Source organism: Marmota flaviventris, chromosome 9, assembly GCF_047511675.1.
Source record: "Marmota flaviventris isolate mMarFla1 chromosome 9, mMarFla1.hap1, whole genome shotgun sequence".
Classification (NCBI taxonomy): Eukaryota; Metazoa; Chordata; class Mammalia; order Rodentia; family Sciuridae; genus Marmota; species Marmota flaviventris.
Genome location: NC_092506.1, coordinates 114,773,336 through 114,797,354, shown reverse-complemented (window position 1 = coordinate 114,797,354; position 24,019 = coordinate 114,773,336). Strand labels below are relative to the sequence as shown.

At 46.6% G+C, this 24,019-nt stretch overlaps 1 protein-coding gene across 1 annotated transcript; it reads left to right on the top strand.

Moving 5' to 3' along the window:
- Positions 1–3,646: 3,646 nt before the first annotated feature.
- On the top strand, positions 3,647–23,715 carry Adamts8 (ADAM metallopeptidase with thrombospondin type 1 motif 8). The gene is made up of 9 exons (XM_027945418.2): positions 3,647–4,414; positions 12,573–12,812; positions 14,123–14,258; positions 14,800–14,967; positions 15,952–16,253; positions 18,117–18,300; positions 20,642–20,814; positions 20,925–21,100; positions 23,145–23,715. The coding sequence occupies exons 1-9, from the start codon at positions 3,647–3,649 to the stop codon at positions 23,713–23,715; spliced, it is 2,718 nt and encodes a 905-aa protein (XP_027801219.1).
- Positions 23,716–24,019: the final 304 nt, after the last annotated feature.

The window sequence follows — 24,019 nt, the reverse complement described above, 5'->3', positions numbered from 1 at the left end:
AAATTAAATTAAATTAAAATGTCTAGTCCACAATTAGCATTCAGTTCTAATGTAGAGGTAAGAATTGCAAAGGATACTTTAAAGCAAAACAGTTTCTTTATCCTTACATGGGTGGTGCCATAGCATTTTAGAAAAAAAAAAAAAACATTTGTTACATGACTTCAGGTAAGTTGCTGAAACCCTGCTTTTCTTATCTGTATAATGCAAGTAGAAATGAATTAGATAACCAATTATGTTGCCTCCTTAGAGTTTTTAATTCTAGAGAATACCAGAATTTAGTACATACTAAAAATGTATGCACTATATAAAACTCCAGCTATGAACTAAGAAATAATAAGTTAGCAATGGTATACATTTATTAAAAGCTTAAAATTCACAATGGATCTACAGTATAAGCATCACAAACATAAAAGTTCTTTAATTATTTAAGTATTAATCAAAGAACAAATAACTACTAGATAATAAATTCAAAAGGAAATGAAGATATTTTATTTCTTATATGGATTCTGTTTTGTATTCAGAACAAGAAATTATTTGAGTTTCTTATTCTATGAGAATCACACATACTGAGTCTAAATAATCTCATATTCCAAATTTGAGGAATACAAAGCAATGCTGTTTTACCTTGACGATTCAACAAACTTTTTTGAGCCAGCCAAATAGCAAATATTTTAGGCTTATTCAGCTCTACCCTTATAGCTAAAAGCAACCAAAGAATCAATGAATGACTCCACATTCCAATAATTTTTCTTTACATACAGTGAAATTTGAGTTTCATGCCATTTTAAAGTGTCATTAAATACTAATATTCTTTCTATTTTTTTTAAATTTACCACTTTAAAATGTAAAAACCATTTTTCACTTGTGGACTATACAAAAACAGGCAGTTTGTGCAGAATTTAGCCCATGGGCCATAGTTTGCCAACACTTGCTGTAGTTATATTTTATAAAAGAGAGTGGTAATGTAGGAAATCCAGAATGCCCAATTGGGGTTTTTGCTAGTCAATGTGTTGGTGTTTGTTTTGCTGTATGAGCTTCATCTGCCACTCTTCTAAGGGCTTCTACTACAAACCACCCACCTTCTCCCTGACCCTGCAGCAAGGTCTGGGGTTAAGCATAGCTAAGGTAAGCCTGACACCTTGTGGTTACATTGCAAATGGCAGGCACCAACCTGGAAGTTACCAGCATGACAAGTTTTGGGAAAGGATAAATCTAGGGAGGGAGAGTCCTGCAGGTTAATGGGACAGTGAGCCAGCGAGCAGCTCACTATGTGATAATGTGGTGGTAGTGATAGTGGTAGTTGATCGTGGGTAGTTGTTGACTAAAAGAAGCAAAATCAAGCCTAAAGTTCATTATCTGTCTTCTCCCTCCAAAAACAATTTCCAAATGGGGGCATTTCGATCTAAAATAAAAAAATATAAAAAAAATAAAGGATCAACAACTTCCAAAGCCTCTTTCCAACTGGAGGTTCCAAAGACACTCGAGACTTTCGCTGGTATGGTTAAGTCTCCCACTTCCAACCATTACTATACATCCAGGAGGACAAATGGGAAAACTGGCCCCAAGTCTCCATTCCTCTCTTCTCTGATGCTCAAAAAAAGAGAACTTTCAAGGAGCTAATTACTGTTGGAAATAAGTTTTACTCGGGGAAATGGTGAATAAGGGGTTTCAAGGAAACAAAAACCTGTGGTTGAAATGTCACAATAGTCCTGAGGGAAAATGGATTACTCATTGTCTATGCAGGTCAGATTCTCCCAGGGTTATCACACTGTTGTGTTGGAATGAAGTGTTTTGCTCATTTTAAAAAAAATGATTGAAGAGGTGACTCTTTCCATCCCCTTGTCTCTAGGAGTGTTTCCTCCAAAACATCTTAGACTCAGCTTAATCCTATCCTATAAGCTGTGCAGGGTTAGGAGATTCTGCACTACACTACACAGGATGCATAGTAGATTCACCCTTTTGTCTAATTCATAGCCATTTCTTTGTGTTGATGAGAAAGCAGAGTGGGGACACTTAGGGAGGGCATATTTGGCAGGGCTTCTCCCCAGATACTATAGTCACAAAAGTATTTTTGTTGCTGTAAGGGACTATCCTTTGGAGGTAAGAAGCCTGAGAGTTCATGTGTGCTGGGCTTTCACAACTACAGGAAGGGATTAGGTGGGCTAAAAGAAGCAGGAATGACCTCAACTGTCAGTATCCTCAGCATAAGCAGAGAGCTGGGTAGCCGGGGTAGGTGACCTGGCAATAGACTTAAAGGACCAGATTTTGGGGATCCCAATTAATCCTCCATGCTGTCAACTCAGAGAAAGGACATAGAGGGGCTAAGTCTAGAGCCAGTATTTAGAGAATAGGTTTCTGAACCCAATCTAAACCTGCACAATTAGAATTGGAGAGGGACACCAATGCTGAATTTTGTTGTCTTGAGACCATATCATCCCTTTTTTCCTGGGTTTCACTCTCTTCTCTAGGAAGAAGTGATGAGACAGAATGAATCAACCTCATACTGGTAACTGACCCTATGGGCAAGGCAGTAAAAGGGGACCTGTCACTTTTCCTGAAGCCCCTCAGATAATCAGCAGGACTGTATGGCAGAAGAAAAGCTGTAGTCGTGGTTGGAGTCCTGCTTCCTTTCTAGGGATGTGCTAACTTTCCCTCTGGGGTGATTCCACTTTGCTGCTGACTTCGCTCTGGGTAACTTCCACTGTGCTGGATATCTGCCCCAGAACCCCGGGAACACAGCTGTAAAGATTCTTAGATAACTTAAACAGATAGGGTTCTCTTAGGTTACGCAGTGGTTTTAGTGGAGGGAACGATTTAAATATGACCTTTCCACCTCCGACTTGTGCTTTACAATTAAAAAGCTCTGAAATCTTCTCCTAAGACTTCTCTTTGGACAAAGGGGGATCTTCTCCGGAGTGATTGCAGGGACCTGAACACCTTCTCTCCGGCAGATCTTCCAAGGCTCTATCCTGGACACCTGGCCCCACAGGATGGAGAGGCTATAGGGTCTCTCCAAGGGCTTTGCCTGAAAGGCCTGTCCAGCATTGTAGGAGTTAATGTGGGTCCGCACGTGAATGGAAGGGGAAGAAGTTGGAATTGACGCTTCTCGGGGGCGAGAGGGGCGGGTCTCGCTGACTCCTGATTGGTTTTACATTTTGTCCAATTTTTTCCCCTCCTCTCTCATTCTCTCACTCCCTCTTTTCAGCTTCCCTCTCTGACCCCAGGGGAGGGGAAACGGGAATAGTGAGAGATCAAAAATAAACCTCTTATGTCAAAGCCGGGAAGGAAGTATAAATACGAAGGGCTCAGCAGCCCACTCGGTGCTTCCCGGAGAGTGGAGGAGGCAGGAGGCGGCTGCGCGGGGCGGACGCGGGGCTGGGGCGGAAGACCAGCGCACGCGGGTCGGGGCGCCAGCTGCTAGCGCTCAGCTCAGCGCGGGAGGAGCGGGCTGCGCAAGCCAGAGGGGCCGCCAGGGGACCGCGGCAGCCGCGCGCTGGGGCCGCCTGCTGCCACTGGCCGAGTGGGCCTTGCATCTGATTGATCTTTTTCCTGGAGAGAGCGGCTGGGCCACGCTCCGGCTACCAACACCTGCCCGCATCGGGCGGACTTCTTGCAAACTCTACGGTGCGCCGCAGCCAAAGCCCCCATGCTCCCCGATTCTGCCGCCGCCCGGTGGCAGGCGCTCCTGCTGCTGCTACTGCTGCTGCTGCCGTTGCCGCCGCTTGCCCGCGGCGCTCCAGCCGGGAGGGCGACCCCGGGGCCGACTTCGGAAGTGGTAGTGCCCAAGCTGTTGTCGCGCAGCACCGGCGAACTCACGTTCCACCTGTCCGCCTTCGGCAAAGACTTCGTGCTGAGCCTGACGCCCGACCCCAGCTTCCTGGCGCCGGAGTTTAAGATCGAGCGTCTGGGGGGCTCCGGCGGGTCGGCCGGGGGAGAGCGGGAACTACACGGCTGCTTCTTCTCCGGCACGGTGAATGGGGTGCCTGAGTCGCTGGCGGCCTTCAGCCTGTGTCGCGGGCTGAGCGGCTCCTTCCTCCTGGCCAACGAGGAGTTCACCATCCAACCGCAGGGCACTAGGGACTCTCTGAACCGGCCGCACCTCCTACAGCGCTGGAAACTTGGGGAGCGCAGCGGGGAACCGGGGCTAACTGCAGCCGAAGCCCGCCCCCTCCCTCGAGGACCCGAATGGGAGGTGGAGACCAAAGAGGGTGAGGAGCAGGAAAGAGAGGATGATGAGCAGGAGGACGACGAGGAGGAGGAGGAGCGCAAAGAAGAGGCAGAAGGCACCAGTGAACTGCCACCACCCTTGGGGGCCAAGAGTAGGACCAAGCGGTTTGTATCTGAGGCTCGCTTCGTGGAAACACTGCTGGTGGCCGATGCGTCCATGGCTACCTTCTATGGGGCCGATCTGCAGGTAGGACTCCGAGAGCTTTCCCCAGTTGCTCTGCCTGGATGCCCCCAACACATCTCCCAGCACCTGTCAATTTTTCCCTTCCCAAGCCCTCTTCACCCTCCCAAACCCGACCCCAAACCAGGAAGAGTAATAACTCAAAATGTTTAACTTCTTCCATCCTGACTTCTCCACTCCAACCCCCAGTTTAGAGTGGAGGTCCTGATCCTGGAGGTCTTCCCGCTCACAACCCTCTCAGTCTTAGTCTCCAGCAGCACGTGGTGATAGGAACAGAAAGTGGGTTTGAACGCATCCCCCAGGCACCTGCTTCTCCCAAAAGAGATGAAATTTGAACATTTTGGAAGAACACCCACCCCTACCCTTATGTCCTCAGCTCTCTACTGTTGCTAGAGAGGTTCCCAGTGAAAGGCAGCTAGACTGGAAAGAGGTAGCTATTTGGCTCCCCTTGGGTAAGGAACTTTGGTTGCCGTAAGTAAAAGACATTGTCTGGAGGGAGTTGAACCTGGAAAGGGGCTCCCAACTTCTGTGTGCCCAGCTGGTTGTAATCAAGGGGCATGGACTACCTTGCCAACCTGGCGCTGAGCCCCAGCAGAACTTGGCAGTGCCAGCATCCAGCACAAGGAGGGAGGGGAACAAAATTTCTGCCTGGGGGCTCAGCCTAGGCAACTGACATTTCAGTGAAAAAAGGAGGGGAGTGGGGAGTGGGAATGAAACTCTTGCAATTAATGTCTTTGGAGGAGCCAGAGCTGTGCTTGGTCCATCCAGCTGTCCTCTGCCCAGATGTAACTAACTTTCAAATGACTGGGACAGAAATACTGAGTACAGGGGATGACTGCTGTAGCCAGACCATCTCTAACTAGATATAAAGATGGTGCTGATTTAGCAAGAGATGTCTGTATCACCCTAAGCCCTGATACCTACCTCCCAAAGACTGGGCAGAGGTCTTTCCAGGAGAAAAAAAAATATGTCTTTTCAGTGAAAAAAGAAGAGAGTTATCTTTCTCTTCAACTAGGGAACATAGGACCAGACATTCGCCAGTTAGAGAAGAACTGATTTGCCCAGAGGTCACAGTTCCCTGAAATAGGGATCCTGACACCACAGCAGCTCAGTTAACACTTTTGTAGTGATGGCATTCTTGGCTGGAAACCCAATTCTAGTTCAGCCTGTGCCTGACTGTTGAGGGCACCACAGGCATTGGCATCACCTATGCAGAATAGTCCAGAAAAGAAGGCAGTTAGCCCTCTATTTCTCACCTGATCTTACCCACTCTCCTATCACTAGGAAGTGCAGAGTGAGAAAGATCCAGTGAAAAATGGATGGGACAGGAAGTACTGCTGGTGAGAGATCCATGTGGCTGCTCTTCTGGCTACTGCCATCTTTTGTGGTATTGGCTTCTCCCAGAGCACTGCAAGGTGGCTCTGAGCCCTCAGGGACTCTAACTCATGAGCTCTTGGTTAATACTGATTAAACATTTGCTTCTCTGCTGACCCTGAGAGCAGGAGAGAGGCCCTAGCCTCCTCTGACTCCTTTTCCCAAGCAAGTAGTGAAGAGGGTATCAGAAGAAGATAAGAGGGCCTCTCCTATCTCACTAACATCACAATGCTCAGCTTCAGGGAGCTCCACTAAGAAAGAAGCTGAGATATATTTATTGCCAACCTAGAAGAGAGAGTCTGGGCCTGTCCTCCTGAGCAGACCAGTTTCTGACATGTACCTGAAAACCAACATACAGAAAAGCCAAACAAGAACATGGGGAAGTAGCAAAAAAAAAGTCTTTTTTTTTTTCAGTCTTTCATGCCAAAATGTCCTCCCCAACACCTTCCTTGGTCTCACTCTCTCAGCTCCTCTCCTAGACAGGGAAGATGCCAAGTATTTCCCTCAAAGACATATTTGGCATCTCCAGACATCACAGCTGTCCAGAGGCAGCCACACTTTGGCACTGGGATTCAGGATTCTCCAGCCACTGTAACAGAAGGCTCAACTGGGTTCTGCACCAGGTTTTATTCACTCTGCTTGAGATCCAGTTCTGCTACCCCAGAAATGTTGCTCTCTCTGTCACAGAGCCATCAGGGCATAACTATTCTCATGGGACACCTAGCTGGATTGACCTGGGTGATGGTTGCTCCGTTCCCTCCTCCTCCACATATGCAAGTTTTCTGGACCTTTGACAGCTACACACAGGCACCTCTGCACCCAGCCAGCACCAAGTAGAGAGCATCAGAATAGGGTCACCACCTGTGAAGGCTGCATTCTTCTCCCTGGGGAGTGTACTTCTGAGTCTCATGCTGAAAAGAAGTCTTTACTGAGCTGGACCAGCCCTGCCCCCTCCACCTTGGTCTCATCAAGTGGCAACCCACCTGCACTCCTGCTCCCACCTATTAGGGTGAGAGAGGGGCTGGGGCACATCTGTCTCTATGACAACCACTGGCTCCTCTGTAGCCACTGAAATTTTCAGCTTAATGCCTTGGGCTTTCTAAAACAGGTCCATATGCTCAGCTGAGAGAAGAGTGAAAATCAAGGCTTGGCACCCCAGGGCCTGGCCTACTCAAACCCTTTACCCCCAGATGGAAGCTAGTGGGTGTTTTTTTTTTTTTTTTTCATATTTTTATTGGTTCATTATAGTTGTACATAATGCTGGGATTTGTTGTTACATATTCATACATGCTTTCAATACAGCAATATAATTTAGCCAATATTACTCCCTAGCACTTGCTCCCTCCTTTCCCTACTCCTACCCCCTGGTCCCTTTCTTCTACTGATCTCCCTTTGATTATCATGAGATCCCTGCCCCCTCAACCTTTTCCTTTAGCCTTTTTAGCTGAAAGCCAGTTCTTTAAACATAACTCTCCAAGGAGTTTCCTATAGACTTCATTCACATGAATGGAAGGCACTTTGGGGTATCTTAGAATAATTGGGGAAAGATGTTGAAAAGAGCATCTCTGCCCTTTAGGGAGTAGAAGACACCTGTACATAATCAATTCTAGTCTGAGTGCCTATGAGGGTGCTCCATGATGAACCTGGAAGGTTCCACCATTTTCTGAGTATGTTCAATTTTCAGAGTGGTTTTACATGCATGACCTCATGGAAATACCTGTGAGGTAACAGAGAGCTCACAGAAGCCATAGACTTTTCCAAGGTCACAACACTAATGAGTAATGGGATAGATTTGCAAACCAAGTCTCCCAAACCTGGGTCCAGCACTCTTTGTGATTGCACCATGGTACCTCTTTAGCATAAGAAAGTCTGTAACTCAGTTCACCCTATGGCACTTGTCTATGTTGTGGGGTGGATCCTTAAATTGAGCAATCCAAAGATATCCAGCTGAAGTGTGAAGCCCTATCCTGAGAAGAAACCACCTTCACCTTCAAAGCTGTGAGAGCTATGCTCCAGTCTGGTCCCACTGCTAAGCGACAATGAAGTTTTCCAGAACTCTGTACCATTGCATTCACTTAATCCCTTGACAAAAGAGGCCCCTGCTTCCCACCTTCTTATCTGGTTTCAGAGTTAGAGAGCTCAGACAAAGAAGGCTTGCTGAAAGGAAGGACCACCTTGAAAGAGACCATTAACAATGTCTGCATCCAGCCTTTGCTCATTGCCCCCTGGATGAACCTGACCAGACAGAGTGAGTGGTGGGCTGAGCAGTGCCCCAGGCTCTGTCTGGGAAGTCTCTGCCAGTGTTTGGGCAGAAAGCTGAGCTTCTGAATTCTCTTTTTAACAGAAAGAGGCTGGGAGAAGTGTTGATCTTCCCCCAAAGCCAACCAGAGCATCCCTAGATGTCAGGCTCCTGTCACAGCTATCTATCTCATCTCCTTACTCCTATCCTCTGGGGCCAATGTCTCCCACAGGCTCTCACACTGATCATATAGCCTAGTTCACCCAGCACAGTCCAAGTTTATGCCTGTTGTGGCATAATTATTAATAACATCATCTTTCAATGTCAAGAGTGTCCTCGTTTAGAAGATAACAGAAACAGAGGCCCCACCTGTTCTGTAGCTATCCCAGTTTTCATGGGTGAAAGACAAGTGTTGTTTGTGCCTGAATTATGTTCTTCCCACCGGCAAAAGAATGAGTCTTCTCCCCTTGTGTCTGCTGCAGTCAGAACTACTAAAAATATGAAGTATTTCCCAAAGAAAATATCTTAATATCCAAAGGCTAGGTGTGCATGGACAATGACAGGGACAGCCTTGCTTGCTGGCATGCTTTGGGTTTGTTTTGGCAAGACTATAGTTTTCCTTGCAGTAGCGATGATGGGTGGTAGTGTGGCCACCAGGAGCATAGAATTTAGGGAGAAATAGAAATAACTGTGTCCTTGAACAAGTTACCTATTTCTGCATACCCTGATTTCTTCACCAGAAAAAAATAGAAGCAGTTACCTAAGTCCTAGCATTGTCTTGAAGATAGAACTAAATATGGAAAGTACTTGATCCAATGCCTGTACATAGTAGGTGCTCAGCAAAGCATAGCGATTACTAGAGTTGTCTTCAGTGAAGGAAACCATTTGTCACAGTTGGATGATGGTGTAGCCACACAACACTGGAGTGCCAGCCACTGCTTTTCAGCTTTGCTCTCCCAGAGGGCAGAGAGGCCTTCTTTTTCAGCTTGCCCAAACTCCCGAGTGTTTAAAACTGACAACTTGTAGTCCTGCCTAAGTGTAAGCTTTAGAGAGGTGACATTGCTCTTTGCTATTTGGAGAATAAGGCAAGATAAAGGATACCCATGCAGATACCTCTCTTTCCTCCTCTCACTTCTTTTCTCTTTCTTTGCTTCTCCTTCCTCTACTCACCAGTACTATCTTGAGCCCTAGAGAAATGCCAGGAAGAATAATGGCCCCTGGTTGTGAAAACTGGCTTTTCCGTATTGCTACTCTTCTGATCTCTGCCAGTGTGTCACAAGGGAAGCTTTAGGGCCTGCTATGTGATGACCAAATGGGCAAAGAATAAAAGGTGATGTTCTGACCAGGAAAAGGACTGCTGGATTCATTTGGCCCAGGTTCATTCTCCCCTAGACTCCCACACGGCTTTGGCTGCCACAGGAGCCCCCCTGCTGGGAGGGGGAATCTCCTTGTTTGTATCTGAAAGAATCAGAGGTCTATGTCCCAGCCAGCTGACTGGACCATATTTTTCTATTCCTGTGGATACCAATGGAGAAGACTCCCCCCACCCCCCCACCCCCCCGCAAAAAAAAAAATGCTTTCTTTCCCTAACAGGAGTTAAGGGCATGAGATCCCCAGGTCACTCAAGAGTAGGTTTGTTTGACCATTCTTGGCCAGACTGATCATGGGTTCCTACCAATTTGTTGGGGGTTTTTGGAGGTTTTGTGCAAACCATGGACCCAATAGTCCTGGGTGTGAGGTGGGGAAGGATCTTGTTCACATTCTTGGGCATACTTCCTGCATTTACATGGTGAGTAAGGAGGTGTGAGAGGTATAAATAGACTCCAGGTGGTAGAACAAGCCATCTGACCTTTCCCTTGATCAGCTCCCAGGCCTACTCCCTGTACAACTAGAAGTCAGGCTTTCCCTTTGGACCCGAGGATTGGGGAATCAGAGGTTCACAGACCCAAGGTGACACACCTGGCCCAGGCTCAATGGTCTTTCCCAGATACCCTGAAAATGCAAAAACTCCTGCCAGTGTTTCTCTGAGGTTGCCAACTGGGAGCAGGAGATGATAGAGATGACAGAGCTGCTCAGGGACACAATAGACACGGAGAGATCAACAGGACCAGGGCTTAGGATTCTGAAAGGGACATTGGACCACACAATCCTAGCAATAAAAATGAGATGGTGAGTGATCAGGAGGAATTTCAGATGTCTTCAAGTCTAACCTATCACCTTGAAACAAAATGGCTCCCTGGCCAAGCTTCCTGGCCCAACAGCTGTGCAGTGTCTGGAGAAGAGAATCATATGAGTTCCCTAAATTACAGAGAAGAAGGTCCCTGCAAATCTTAATTCTGGGAAACTTCTCTTGTCTTACCCCAACTTTCATAGAATGATTTACACCCATTTTCTTTTTAGTTGTAGCTAAACACAATACCTTTATTTTATTTTATTTTTATTTGGTGCTGAGGATTGAACTCAGGGCCTCACATGTGCCACGTGAGCGCTCTACCACTGAGTCACAACCCCAGCCCAATTTACACCTTTTCCTTTATCTTCACTGAGGACATGACCAATGCATCATCTCTCACTCAGTCTCATTTGATCAGCTTGGAGCATACAGACTCTTCTCAGACCTCAAGTCTAAGTTTCTTGTGCTGACCTGCCATGGCCCGATGCTTAGCAACTGGCATCTCATGGCTTCACACCATATTTGAAAGATCTCCTCTTCCCCAATTTTCAGAATGTGAAATGGGTACTCCATGAAAAGAAATCTTGTAAAGACAAATCTTGAAGAAGGCAACCTGTGGTCCCTGCCTGTCAGACCCTGCTCCTTCCTTGAGAGACTAGGAGACTCTTTCTGAACCCCAGAAGCAGTAAAGACCTGGCTAGGAATCAGCCTCAGCAAGCTATCATTCCTCAGTGCTCACCCCCAGTTGCATAATATGTGATTGCTTTTTTTCTTTTAGGAATATAATTCCAGGAGCAAATGCCAAGTTTCAGCTTTGCTGATATTTACATCAGCCTAAACCCAACTAGAGTACTTGACATGCCAAATAACCTGCACTTAGTAACCTGCCTTTTTCTGTAGAACTAACAAAATACCTGGCTTCTTGCCTTCGAAGTGAACAGACAGGTCCCATTCACAAAAAAAAAAAAAAAGAGACTCATCTGGAACTCCCACACACAGTCTGCCTCATTGGAATGTCCCTCTCTAGTCTTTCCCCCTCCTTCAATTCCCATCTTCCAGACCACAGAAGAACAGAAAGAGAGGCTGATAGGAGGTGGTGCTCCAGGGAACAGAGAAGCAGAACACATGAACAGCAGCCCAGCTAACCATACTGCAAACTAAAGGCATGCCTGCCTCTGTCCCTTTGTCTCTGCCTCTGCAAAATAATCCAAGAGGGCAACTTCAAGAAGCCCCTGTGGCAGGAGAATCAGCTCCCATCTGGCCTCCTCTCAAAGCCTTGGAATTCATCAGGGGAGCTGTTGGCAGCCCAAGGACAGGATAGAGGCCAAGCAATGATGTAGGTTCCTTCATCTGGCTTGGGTGGAACTGAGAGCAGGTGGGATCCTAAGCACATGGGTCTCATTAGGCCTTCTGGATTCTCTCAAGTCCCAAGCAGAAGGGAATAAATCCTTCAGGGCTGTCCAAGCAAACATCAACAAGCCAAACCCTGGGAAACTAAATGAGAAAAGTAGGAATGTCAGAGACAGACATACCTGGGCTGGCATCCTGGCTTTAGGAGTGGTGTGACCTTCAACAAGTTATTGAACTTGTGTGACTCTCCACTTCCTCTGTGTCTGCTTCATAGAGTTATTGTGAGAATTTGATGAGGTGATGTGTGTCTAGTGTGGCCAGTGGCTGGTGCAGAGTAGCTATTGCTAGGAGTATTTATTATAATGAGCAAAGTTTGAGGTTAACAGTTCCCATTCTGAGGAGTAGAAATTACCCCAACAGACGTTAGGAAAATGCTTGGCTGAATTCCAAAAGAGAAACTCTAACCTTCAGCACTCAGATCTTTGCTTCCAGGCTGAGGCCAGGGAAGGGGAGGAGGTTGGCAGGAAGACAGTTGGTGTCCAGATTAAGGCAGAATAAACCATGCAGCCCAGAAGAACTATCTATCTGCAGCTCCAACACAATAGCCAGGAGCTATATATGGCTATTTATGTGCTTAAAATATAGCTGTGTGATGGAAGAACTGTCTTCTAATTTTATGAAATTTTAATTACCTAGGATTTAGATAGCCATGTGTGGCTTGTCTGGATGTTAAATGCACAAGCTTTGGGGCCAGCATTTGGGTTTAAATTCAGATCATCCACTCATTCACCCTATGATTTTTGGACCAATTACTGAGCCTCAGTTTACTACCGTGGCAAATGAAGGGAAATAACACCAAGCCCACAAGGGTTTTGTGAGTCACGGCAAGATATTATATACCCAATGCTCAACCCAGAGCCTGGAAGGAACAAGGTAAATGCCCTGTCACAAGCCATGATGGCAGAGGGCAGGCCAAGGGCCATGAGATTGAATACTTCCCCCTTCCCATTGTTCTTCCTTCCTGACAGAACCACATGCTGACCCTGATGTCAGTGGCAGCCCGCATCTACAAGCACCCCAGCATCAGGAACTCCATCAATCTCATGGTGGTCAAAGTGTTAATAGTGGAAGATGAAAAATGGGGCCCAGAGGTGTCAGACAATGGTGGGCTTACACTGCGCAACTTCTGCAACTGGCAGCGGCGTTTCAACCATCCCAGTGACCGCCACCCGGAGCACTATGACACGGCCATCCTGCTCACCAGACAGGTGTGTGGGCTGGCTCCAGAAATCCTGGGCCTGAAGGGGGACAGGCTGGGTGGATCAAAAGGAGGGCCACTAGGCCTGCCCAAACATGGGAACTGTCTCCCTGCTGGCCTCAGCTGGACGCCAGAAGCCTAGTGCTTGGAATGATGAGGAGGAGGTCATGAGGACAAGTGTGAGGTATTTGCAAGGGAAGGAGAAGAATCTTGTAAGGGCTCTTTTCCAAAAGTTCATGACCAGCTGTCTGCTGAGGTCATAACAAGAGGAAACAAGCTCAAGCCACTCAGTGGGAGAGCTGGAGTTGGAAGTGGGACAAGGGTTCTGTCTTCAGGGGTTGTTAAACATAGAAGCAGGTAACCAGGCAGTCCTTCAAGATTTCCCATGGCAGGAGGGCTGCTTACCCATCAGGCTTGATTTAAACAGCTTTCTGAAGACAAGGGAGTGTGGTATTGTGTGCCAGGCCCTGTCAGGTCCTTCAGGACTCACAACAGTCCCAGGGTCAAGGATGGTGCTATCCCCATTTTATAATTGAGGAAACTGGGGCACAGAGAGGCTACACAGCTCTCTTGCCACACAGTGGCAATTCCCATAGTTGAGCCCAGTCAGGCTTTCTGTGGGGTCTTTCTCTGAACCACTGTGCTGTTCTGCCTCTCAAAATGAGCCTATGAAGTCCTAGTAGCCCTAGGATGCTGCCGTCATAAAATAGGGAACAGGCTTTCTTATGTGAGTGGCCCATGGGAGGACACGGGGCCCTTCAGATAGCTTTGTGTGTGTTGTTGATGTTGTTGATGTTGTTGATGTTTGCAGTACTGAGAATGGAACCCACGGCCTCACACATGCTAAGCAAGCACCACTGGGCTACATCCCCAACCCTTTTATTTTTCATTTTTGGGATAAGATCTTGCTAAGTTGCCCAGCCTGGCTTCAAACGTGGGATCCTCTTGCCTCAGCCTTTTGAGTAGCTAGCATTAATAGGCATGCACCACTATACCCTGCTTCGTTTTTTGACAAAAGTGATTTTCATGGGTCGCTCTCCAAGTTCGAAAGACAAGGATAGGTGAACTAATTTGACCATAACTAAGATAGAAAAAAAACAATAATGAAGGGCCACAAGGTTGGATATCAAGACACATAGAACCCTACTGCTGCTACCTAGACCTTTACAAAACTCAGTTAACACAGGTGATGCTTAAGCCAGCAGTTGAGTATCCCATGTAATGGCCGGTGGGGAGATTCGCGTGTACCTGGTGCCTTCCTGTGATCCTATACCTGCTGTACACATGCCACAATCACTGATGGCTCTCTTCACCAAGCAGAACTTCTGTGGGAAGGAGGGGTTGTGTGACACCCTGGGTGTGGCAGACATCGGCACAATCTGTGACCCCAACAAGAGCTGCTCCGTGATCGAGGATGAAGGGCTCCAGGCGGCCTACACCCTGGCCCATGAGCTAGGTAAGATTTGCCGTGTCAAAGCCACATTACCACATATAGGAGGGAACTACTTCTTCCGGGTTCAATAGTCAGCTATCGCAATTGGCCATCATATCTCATTCTGACAGAGTGGGTTATGTACAATAGACATTGTGCATGCTATTGTAAACTCCATTCCCATCCTGAGCATAAGAACAAAACACCACAACAGTGTCCTGAGGCATCATCAAAGTCACCTGAAGAGTGCCAAAACATGAAACAAATGTCCAGGTAGAGCCATGATGCCATACATAACTGAGCAGTAGGATGTGGGGTACCATGTTGGACAGCAATTAGAAGAGGTAAATGTGAAAATCAGACAGGTAGAGACAAAAAAATAAAGGGGTACTAGTGTTCCTCAGTCATCTGAGAACACTTTCTGGAATAGATAAGGCTAAAAACAAAAATCTTTAGGTAGTCAAGGTGTGGCTTGACTCACAAGGAGCTGGTGATTGGTAGCACTGCCAAAACCATCACCACAGCTGGCCATGTGGAATAGACCACGGTCTCTCTGCTCCCTCAGGGCACGTTCTCAGCATGCCCCATGATGACTCTAAGACCTGTGCACGGCTGTTTGGGCCTATGGGCAAGCACCACATGATGGCACCGCTCTTCGTCCACTTGAACAAGACGCTGCCCTGGTCTCCATGCAGTGCCATGTACCTCACAGAGCTCCTGGACGATGGCCACGGTAGGCCCCACTTGGCTTCCTCTCTGCTTCTCCCGGTCCACCTGGCCAGAGGGCCTCTTTGACAGCTCTTGGCACCTGCACTGACTTGGGGAATCCCAAGACCTGTGCTTTCTCAGAATGCTCTTAGGGTGGGGAGAGACGTCAGAGGTGTGTCATTCTTTGAAAGGCATTCTAAGAATTTCCCCAGAGAGCTCCTCCTTGCCCAACTTCCTGTAGCCTGAGCTCTGGGCTAATTTAGATTTATTCATCGAAGCAGGTGGAGTTAGTTTAAGAAGTTTGTCTGGAAGAAGTGAGTCTGAGCAGAGCTTAAAGGAATGGAAGAATGTTTATGGTAAAGAGGAGAGAAGATAATGTTCCAGGCTGGAGTGGTTTCTCCTATGATAGCTTAGAAAAGGCAAGGAGGCAGTAATCAGGTTGTGTGAGAGCAAGAAGTGGGGGATCAGGAATGCCTGGTTAAAACAGCTTGAATTGTTGGATAAAGCAGTGACACAATATATTCTTTTCTTTGAAAGAGGCAGGGAGACAAGTAGTACAAATATAGTATATTATCCAAACAGCAATACTTGGGTCGCTCTCCAAGTTTGAAAGACAAGGATGGGTGAACTAATTTGACCATAACTAAGATAGAATATCATGTCATGGTTTTTAAGAGGATATTCACATTCCCAATTATTGTGATGTAGGTTAAGGGTATGGCTAGATGGTTATCACTAAGTCCACACTGGGAGTCATGGGAAATGCATCCTAGATGTTCTGATAATAAAAGAGAAAGTCAGTCCTACAAAACTTCTTGCTATTGTTAGTCAAAAAAAATTAAAAACAGTCTTAGATGATTGGGTATTGATAGTGTTTAGATCAAGGTCAAGGAAACTATGATGTCTAGACTTTAAACTACATCATATGAAATTTGATTGTAATGTGGGGCCATGCAAACTGAGGAGACCCTGCCCCTTGTTCTTACTTCTCTGCTTCCTCTCTTCTCAGGCGACTGTCTCCTCGATGCCCCCACCTCAGCCCTGCCCCTGCCCACAGACCTCCCAGGCCGCAGAGCCCTCTATCAGCTGGACCAACAGTGCAAGCAGATCTTTGGACCTGGTTTCCGCCATTGCCCCAACACCTCTGTGCAGGACATCTGCACCCAGCTCTGGTGCCACACAGATGACTCTGAGCCCCTTTGTCATACAAAGAATGGGAGCCTGCCCTGGGCCGATGGCACCCCCTGTGGACCTGGGCACATCTGCTTGGATGGCAGCTGTCTGCCAGAGGAGGAAGTGGATAGGCCCAAGGTGAGGAAGGAGGAGAGGGAGTAAAAGAAGGTGAAGGCTGTTTTCAAAGGTGGAACCACACTTGAAAGTCAGGAATTATGAGACTTCAGGCTAGACTGTAACTTCTGACTTCTAAGTAAAATCACTCATAACAAACAAACTGAAGCATATTTATCCATACAAGCAAGGAGCCCTTAGAGGCTGTACTCATGGTCTATGGGATGCTGCTGTTGCTCTGGGAATTTCAGCAACTCACCCTTTGAATTGCTTTGAGACTGAATAGAGAGCTTTTATACAGATTGATGAGAGGTGTGAAGGCCAAAGATGGGCACAAAATAAAAGACAGCCTTTCCAAATTCCATTATAAATGAAAAGAGTGACATGGATAGGAACATTTTATCAAGGATTGAGTGACAAGTGTTCATAGCCTCCCCATATTTAAGCTGAATTCCTAATTAGAGATGAGGGGAATGAGAGTCATTGTGGAATTCCATACTCAAAGAAGAGGAGGAGAGAAGGAATTGGAGCTGCCTCTGACCAGGCAGAGAAATCTTGGCCCAGTGCAGAGGAAACTTGCATGAAAAACCAAGGCAATGCCAGTGAGGGTTTTTTAAATGATTCACTTCTTTGCACTGCTCTTAATACATCCAAACTGCAAGGCCGATCACATTTCCCTTACTGCGAGTCACGGAGCCATCACTATGAAACAGCATCCACTTTGTTTCACAGCTTGATCCCCACCCAGCACAGAATCACCAGGGTGGCCCGAACTCACTCCATGGGGCCATCCTCCATGGCCCGTCTTTTGTACTAGGCTTCAGCAGCCTTTTGGGCCACATAAGCCACACACTCTCTTCCTAAGCCTGCATCAGTGCAGGATTCATGGATTCATCTCAGCAACCTCCCAGTCCCCTCATTCATTCTCTTTCCACGTTATTGAAGGGAGGAGAGAGAGGTCAGTCCACCCACCTCCAGAAGCAGAATCAAGCTAAATGCAGGGAAAGAGTGATATGATATTTCCCTTATTTTTATGGAGAAAGGGCAGATCATAAAATAATTTATATACACAGAATTGTCTGTAAAATGAAAATATCGCATCTTTATGATTATATATTTGGAGCAAAAATATGAAAGGATATTGATGAAGATCATAACAATGGTTTTCTCTGGGTAGTAGTATTTTTAAAGGGTATTCCTTTCCTTTTTCACACTCTTCCATATTTTTTCATTTTTTATATGTACATGCATTTTATAACATTTTGAGCCTAGGGACAAAGCTTTCTTCTCATAAATTAATTGTACACTTGGAAGCAATTGTGTATGTCCCATGTATTACCCTAGCATTGGAATCAGTAGCTGGTAGACTAGTGGCAGCACCCCTCAGAGACTCTTCCTTTAGACATGGGTTTTCCAACCTTGGTGCTAGTGACATTTGGTGCTGTGCACTCTTAGGGATTTAGCAGCATCCTTGGGCTCATCCTTCTAGATGCCAGTAGCATAAACCCTCCCCAGCTGGGACAACCACGGTATTTGCGCACATTGCTAAGTGTCCGGTGTAGAATAAAATGTGCTGCCATAGAGAACCATGGTGTCAAACCCAGCCACATCCCTATGAAAGGCTCTCTTTCATTTATTCAGCAGTTATTCTGTTGTGCACCTGAATAAGGCAAGGTACTGTCTTATATACCAGGCAGTCAACTGTGAATGAGCCCAGCACAGCTTCAGGGTTCACAAAGCTGCAGCTAGGCAGGCCACACAGTCAATTATCAAATAACTGAAGCAGATACAGAACTTTGTGCACCAAGATGAGAATAGCTAGATGACAAAGTCAGGCCCAGTCCCTCCACCTCTTTACTTCTGATCCAGTGGCACTGTATATTGCAGGTTGTGGTGGATGGAGGCTGGTCCTCATGGGGGCCCTGGGGAGAATGTTCCCGGACCTGCGGAGGAGGAGTACAGTTTTCACACCGTGAGTGTAAGGACCCAGAGCCTCAGAATGGAGGAAGATACTGCCTGGGTCGCAGATCCAAGTACCAGTCATGCCACACGGAGGAATGCCCATCTGATGGTAACAGCCATTTACCGCCACACCTGCTAGGGCAGCTGCTATTTCTGCTGCAACAGATTGCCAGGGGAGGACAAGGGTGGTTCTCCCAGGATGCAGAGTTGAACTGTAATCCATTTTAAATGGGCTCTGCAAACTTGGGGGTGGCTCTCGGGGACCCAGGACAGTTCTTACTATGTTGGGAAATGCTGGCAAAGTCAAGGAGAAATTTTGCCCTGATCTTCCAAGATGTGGAGACAGAGTGTGTCACTCCTAACCAAACTTATTGAGGAAGGGCTTTTGCAGAGGGGCTAGTGTCTAGGATAATAATCCTCCTGGAGGCATCTGAACCCTCATCTATGCACAGAATGGAAGTGTTTTCCAAAGCAAGTGCAGAGCCAAACCTCCAAGGTCTCTCCAGCCAGCACTTGGCCTCAGGAGGAGGGAGGATTTCTGAATCCGATTCCTGTGTACATTCCTGCTGAGAAGAGTTGCCTGTCTTTCCCTGGGGCCATAACAACTGCCTGACAGAACAGTCCCAGGAAGCAACACTACCTACACCTTTCCCTGGCATATTCCTCTTCCTTGGAATGTGCTAGAAGCACACACAGTAACTTAGAGGCAGTAAGGGGCCACAGGAAACTTATGAAAGGGAATCATTAGAAGTTTTTCCCCCAACCAACCCATCCAACTCCCCTTTGGACAGCTCCAAGAAGGGTTGGCAGACATAAAGACAAGCAGAGGTTTAGGACCAGCTCATCCAAGTGCCAAGACACCCTGGCATTTGCTTGACATCTAATGGGAGAATCTGTAGGCGCTGCAGTTTTGCAAGAATCAGCAATGGCATGAGGCTCTAGAAATTTTGTTCTGGAATTGTGAGAGTTTGCCTGGCATATGGGCTGAGATGTTCCTGAAAAACGAAGAGGATGAATATAAGGTACACAGTAGATAACAGGCACTAGGTAACATGATTTCAGATACACCAAGGTCAGCCATTTCAATCAAGAATTTTTTAGGACTCTTGTGTGTCTAGAAATATAATGGTTGTTATAAATGATATAAAAATGTACTCTGATTAAAGAACCAAAAACCCCTTCATCTAGCAATTACAATTTAACCTGTGAGACACAGACCCTAAGCATTGAAGGAGGTCAGAGAAAGGAGATGCTTTGAGGGGAGTTTGAACCAAGGAAGGCCCAGAGAATGGAGATGGCAGCAAGTTATGAGGGAACATTTCAAGATAAGGAAAAGGTGTGAGAAGTGCCATCATTTGCAGAATTTGCCAGTACATCAAGGCCAACTGAAGTCTGAATCAGAGTGTAAAGGCTGTCCTATCAGGTCACCTGGAAGCTTCTCAAACACAGCCCAGACCCCCTCTACTGTAGTGACTCAGAACCTCAGGGTGGAGCACCACATCTGTGTCTGGAAGTTTCCATGGGTCATTCAGATTCACAGCTAGGGTGAAGAATTATGGTAGGAAGACCAGGTCTAATTTCAGGATGTGTTGGGGGAAACACCCAGAACTTATTTCATATGGATCAATCTGTAAGCAATGTGGAGCAAGAGTGAGTAGAGGCAGGTACCTGTAAGAGGCTGGTCACTGGGTCCCAGTGGAAGCCCTGAGGTCTGATGGGGATGGTGAAAGTAACATGAAGCCATTTTGGATCACAAATTTTCCTAAATATAGGGGAGTACTTCATGACAGATTGGAAATCGTGGATAGAGATGCTCAAATGTACAGGAGGGTCAAGGATGCTAGTCTCAAGACTGAAATATGGTAGTGTCATCAAGTGAAAATCAAACCAGTTAGTGGAAGGACCAAATGGTACTTGGCATTGCTGAGCTAGAGGAAAGAGTAGTACATGCAAATAGAGCTCCCCCATAAGCACCCAGAGTTACAGGAAGTGGGGTATATGGATGGGTAAGACCAAAACTAGATGTACAGTGGAAGAGCCATTGGCCACATGCCCAGTGTCACTGAGGAAATCAAGATAGAGTACTATTAGCAGAGTTCCAAAAATATAGCTTCATGCATCATTCTGTACCTTCCGCATTTGCTAAATTTTTCCCTATTCCCATCTGTAAAATAAAATCAATGTCTTTCCAAAAGGAAAGGATATTTATCCCAGAAAGCCAGCAGGAAGCTAGATGGTTCCTTTCCTCACCCCTTTGAGTAAGGATCACATGTGCATCTAGGTCAGGCTGTGTCTAGAAACATTGGGCCCAGATAACACTGGTACTGCATCCTTGAGTTGAGTCCAAAACCTAGACCAAGAAATGGTCCTTGAGTCAAGGAATTTCTCCACCTACGTTCTCCTGACTTCAATAGGTATATTACAGTCACACCATTTTTTACTCTTTTTAGGGAAAAGCTTCAGAGAGCAGCAGTGTGAGAAATATAATGCTTACAATTACACTGATATCGACGGAAATCTCCTGCAGTGGGTCCCCAAATATTCAGGGGTGTCCCCCCGGGACCGCTGTAAGTTGTTCTGCAGAGCCCGGGGGAGGAGTGAATTCAAAGTGTTTGAAGCCAAGGTGAGAATCCTACTGTACTCAGATCAGATGGGGAAGAAGGCACCTATGGCACACCCCTCCTGCAGGCTGTTTCTATGTACCATATACTCAATCATCCTTTCCTTTCCCAGGTAATCGATGGAACTCTATGTGGTCCAGAGACTCTGGCCATCTGCATCCGAGGCCAGTGCGTCAAGGCTGGCTGTGACCATGTGGTGGACTCACCTAGGAAGCTGGATAAATGTGGTGTGTGTGGGGGCAAAGGAAACTCATGCAGGAAGGTCTCCGGTTCCTTTACCCCTTCCAGGTGAGCTTCCCCAGAAATTGTACACTGGCAGAAGAGCATATCAGACTTTGGACTCTAATCAGCCCAAGTTTGAACTGCAGCTGCTCCTTAATGGCTCTGTAGACTGGGCAAGTTATTTAAACTCTCTGAGCTGCAGTTTCTCTGTAGAACATCAGCCATCTGAGAGTCACTGTAAGGATTTCATGCGATGGAATGAGTGGAGCCCTTGGCACAGGGTCAAGCCATAGAAAGGATGGAACTCAGGGCAGCTGCTTTTTCTTTAATATTTTTATTAGAGGGAGGCCACCTGGATACAATGTATCAGCTCTGACTCAATCTGCTGGAGGGCTGGGCTGAGTAACCTGGCCCTTTGCCAGAAAACAGTTCCTCCAGGCCTCTGCTTTAGGAAGGACATCTCACCCTAAGCCTGGTGAACTTTGTTCTCTTCTAGATGAATCCTCAGAAAAGAGGGTACAAAAGAGTGGCTCAGCAGCCTCACAAATCTGAGAACTCAGAACAGTTTTCTAACATCCACGTGCCCCACATTCATGTAGCTCCTAGAATTTTTCAAAGTCCTTTACTTCAACAGCCTCATTTGATTCCTAAAACAAGTTATGAGGTAGACAAGGCAAATACTATTACTCTTTATGTTACAGACAAAGAAACTAAGGCAGAAAATGATTAAGTGACTCTTCTAAGATCACGCGGAGAGTTAATGATGACCAGAAAGAGAACCTGGATTTCTTAAGTCCTTGGGGATTATTTTTTCCTGCCATTCCATGCACTTCCTAAAGAATAAGGGCATGGTCACATGGTAGGGACTACACTCTGCTACTCTGGCACTAGTACATATATATTTTTCTGGCAGCTAGGTAATCATCCAAGCCTCCTCCCACTACTCCATCTGAAATTCCTCAGAGACTTTGAAAAGTGTTTACTTACCTAGTGATGTTTGCTCTACCCTGCCTCATATTCATTTATTTTTCTCCCGCCTCTCTCTCTCTCTCTCTCTCTCTCTCTCTCTCTCTCTCTCTCTATATATATATATATATATATATATATATATATATATATATATACACACACACACACATATGCATATATTTGTGTCTCATAGTAGACAACTTGGTAGTATTCAATTTTAAGCTCAAAGGATATAGGGTGGAAAACCATAAGTTCTTCAGATTGTTGGTCTTTTAGCAACTTCCTCTTAGGCACTGGACATATGGGCCTTGGATACTGTTATAGCCTTAGACTAAACAGCTAGTCCTGGCTGGGCACATGACAAGAATAGCAAAGAACTGGACTGTCCTCCTCAATACTCTTCCCTTTCTCCCCAGCCTCTTTAACCCAGATCCCCAGAGGAGGACAAAAGAACTAAATTTTCTTCATCCTGCATAAAGCCCCATGCCTATAATGGACGAACCATTTTCCCTAAATAGCTTCCTCTCACTGCTTGGTACTCATGGCTGGGCACACTCAAAAGGTGATTCCAAAGAAGTAAGCTTTAACTATCCACCATCCTGAAATCCTGCCCTAAGTCCATAATAACCATAGATGCTGACTGACTCAAAGAGGTGGTATGGGACTTCCACCCAGGTCAGTTCTGGAACAGGTGACAAGATCAGATTTTTCCACATGGGTTTGAAGTCTGGGTGTGGAGATGGCCAAGCCTAGTTTTACACCAGCACAAGGAACTAGATATATTTGAGATCTCACTTGAGTCATGAAGTGCCAGATTTGTCTGCACCAGTGCAGCTTTTCAAACCCCTTTGGGCTCTCCCTCTATGTTGTTTTTAAGATCCATCCATCCCAACTCCTTAACCCAAACACCTACAATAGAGCTGACAGATGAAGCAAAACTCTTAAAAATCCTAAGTACAAGACATTTTTTTCTGCTTCAATAGCTAATTTATTTAGAACTATGGGGCAATTCCTTTATTATTGAGTAATTGTTTTTGTCTGCTCACTCCCAAACACCAGGGGTGTTCACTTCAGTCTCAAAGACACCCTAAGGACCTAGGCTGCCACCAGTCCTAACAGTGTCTCTCTGTTCCTATTGTAGTTATGGCTACAATGACATTGTCACCATCCCAGCTGGTGCCACAAACATTGATGTGAAACAACGGAGCCACCCAGGGGTCCAGAATGATGGCAGCTACCTAGCATTAAAGACCACTGATGGGCGGTACCTGCTCAATGGCAACCTGTCCATCTCTGCCATAGAGCAGGACATCTTGGTGAAGGGGACCATCCTGAAGTACAGTGGTTCCATTGCCACCCTGGAGAGGCTACAGAGCTTCCGGCCCCTACCTGAGCCTCTGACAGTGCAGCTCCTGACTGTCCCTGGTGAGATCTTCCCACCGAAAGTCAAATACACCTTCTTTGTTCCAAATGATGTGGATTTCAGCATACAAAACAGCAAAGAGAGAGCAACCACCAACATCATCCAGCCACTGCTCCATGTGCAGTGGGTGCTAGGGGACTGGTCTGAGTGTTCCAGTACCTGTGGAGGTGGTTGGCAGCGGCGGACTGTGGAGTGCAGGGATCCCACAGGCCAGGCCTCCACCACCTGTAGTAAGGCTCTGAAACCTGAGGATGCAAAGCCCTGCGGAAGTCAGCCATGTCCCCTGTGATCATGTGGTGGGAAAGGGTCTTGTGCTCATGGACTTGGGGTGCTGGGGTGTGGACAAGGGTCCCCTCTGGTGACCCTGTATATCAAGGTGGCATGGCCTGCCCAGGCCTTCCCTTGCCGCAGCCCCTTGAGTACTGCCTGAATTCATAAGGGGGAGGAGAAGAAGGGATGGGGATGACAGATCCTAAGTCAGCTGTCTAGTGGACTGAACCTTGCTCAGGTTCAAATAGAGGGCATAGGTTAAAAGGCAAAAGTGCACTTATTGACTTCAATGGGAGACTCAGAGCCAGCCTATTTGCAAAGGA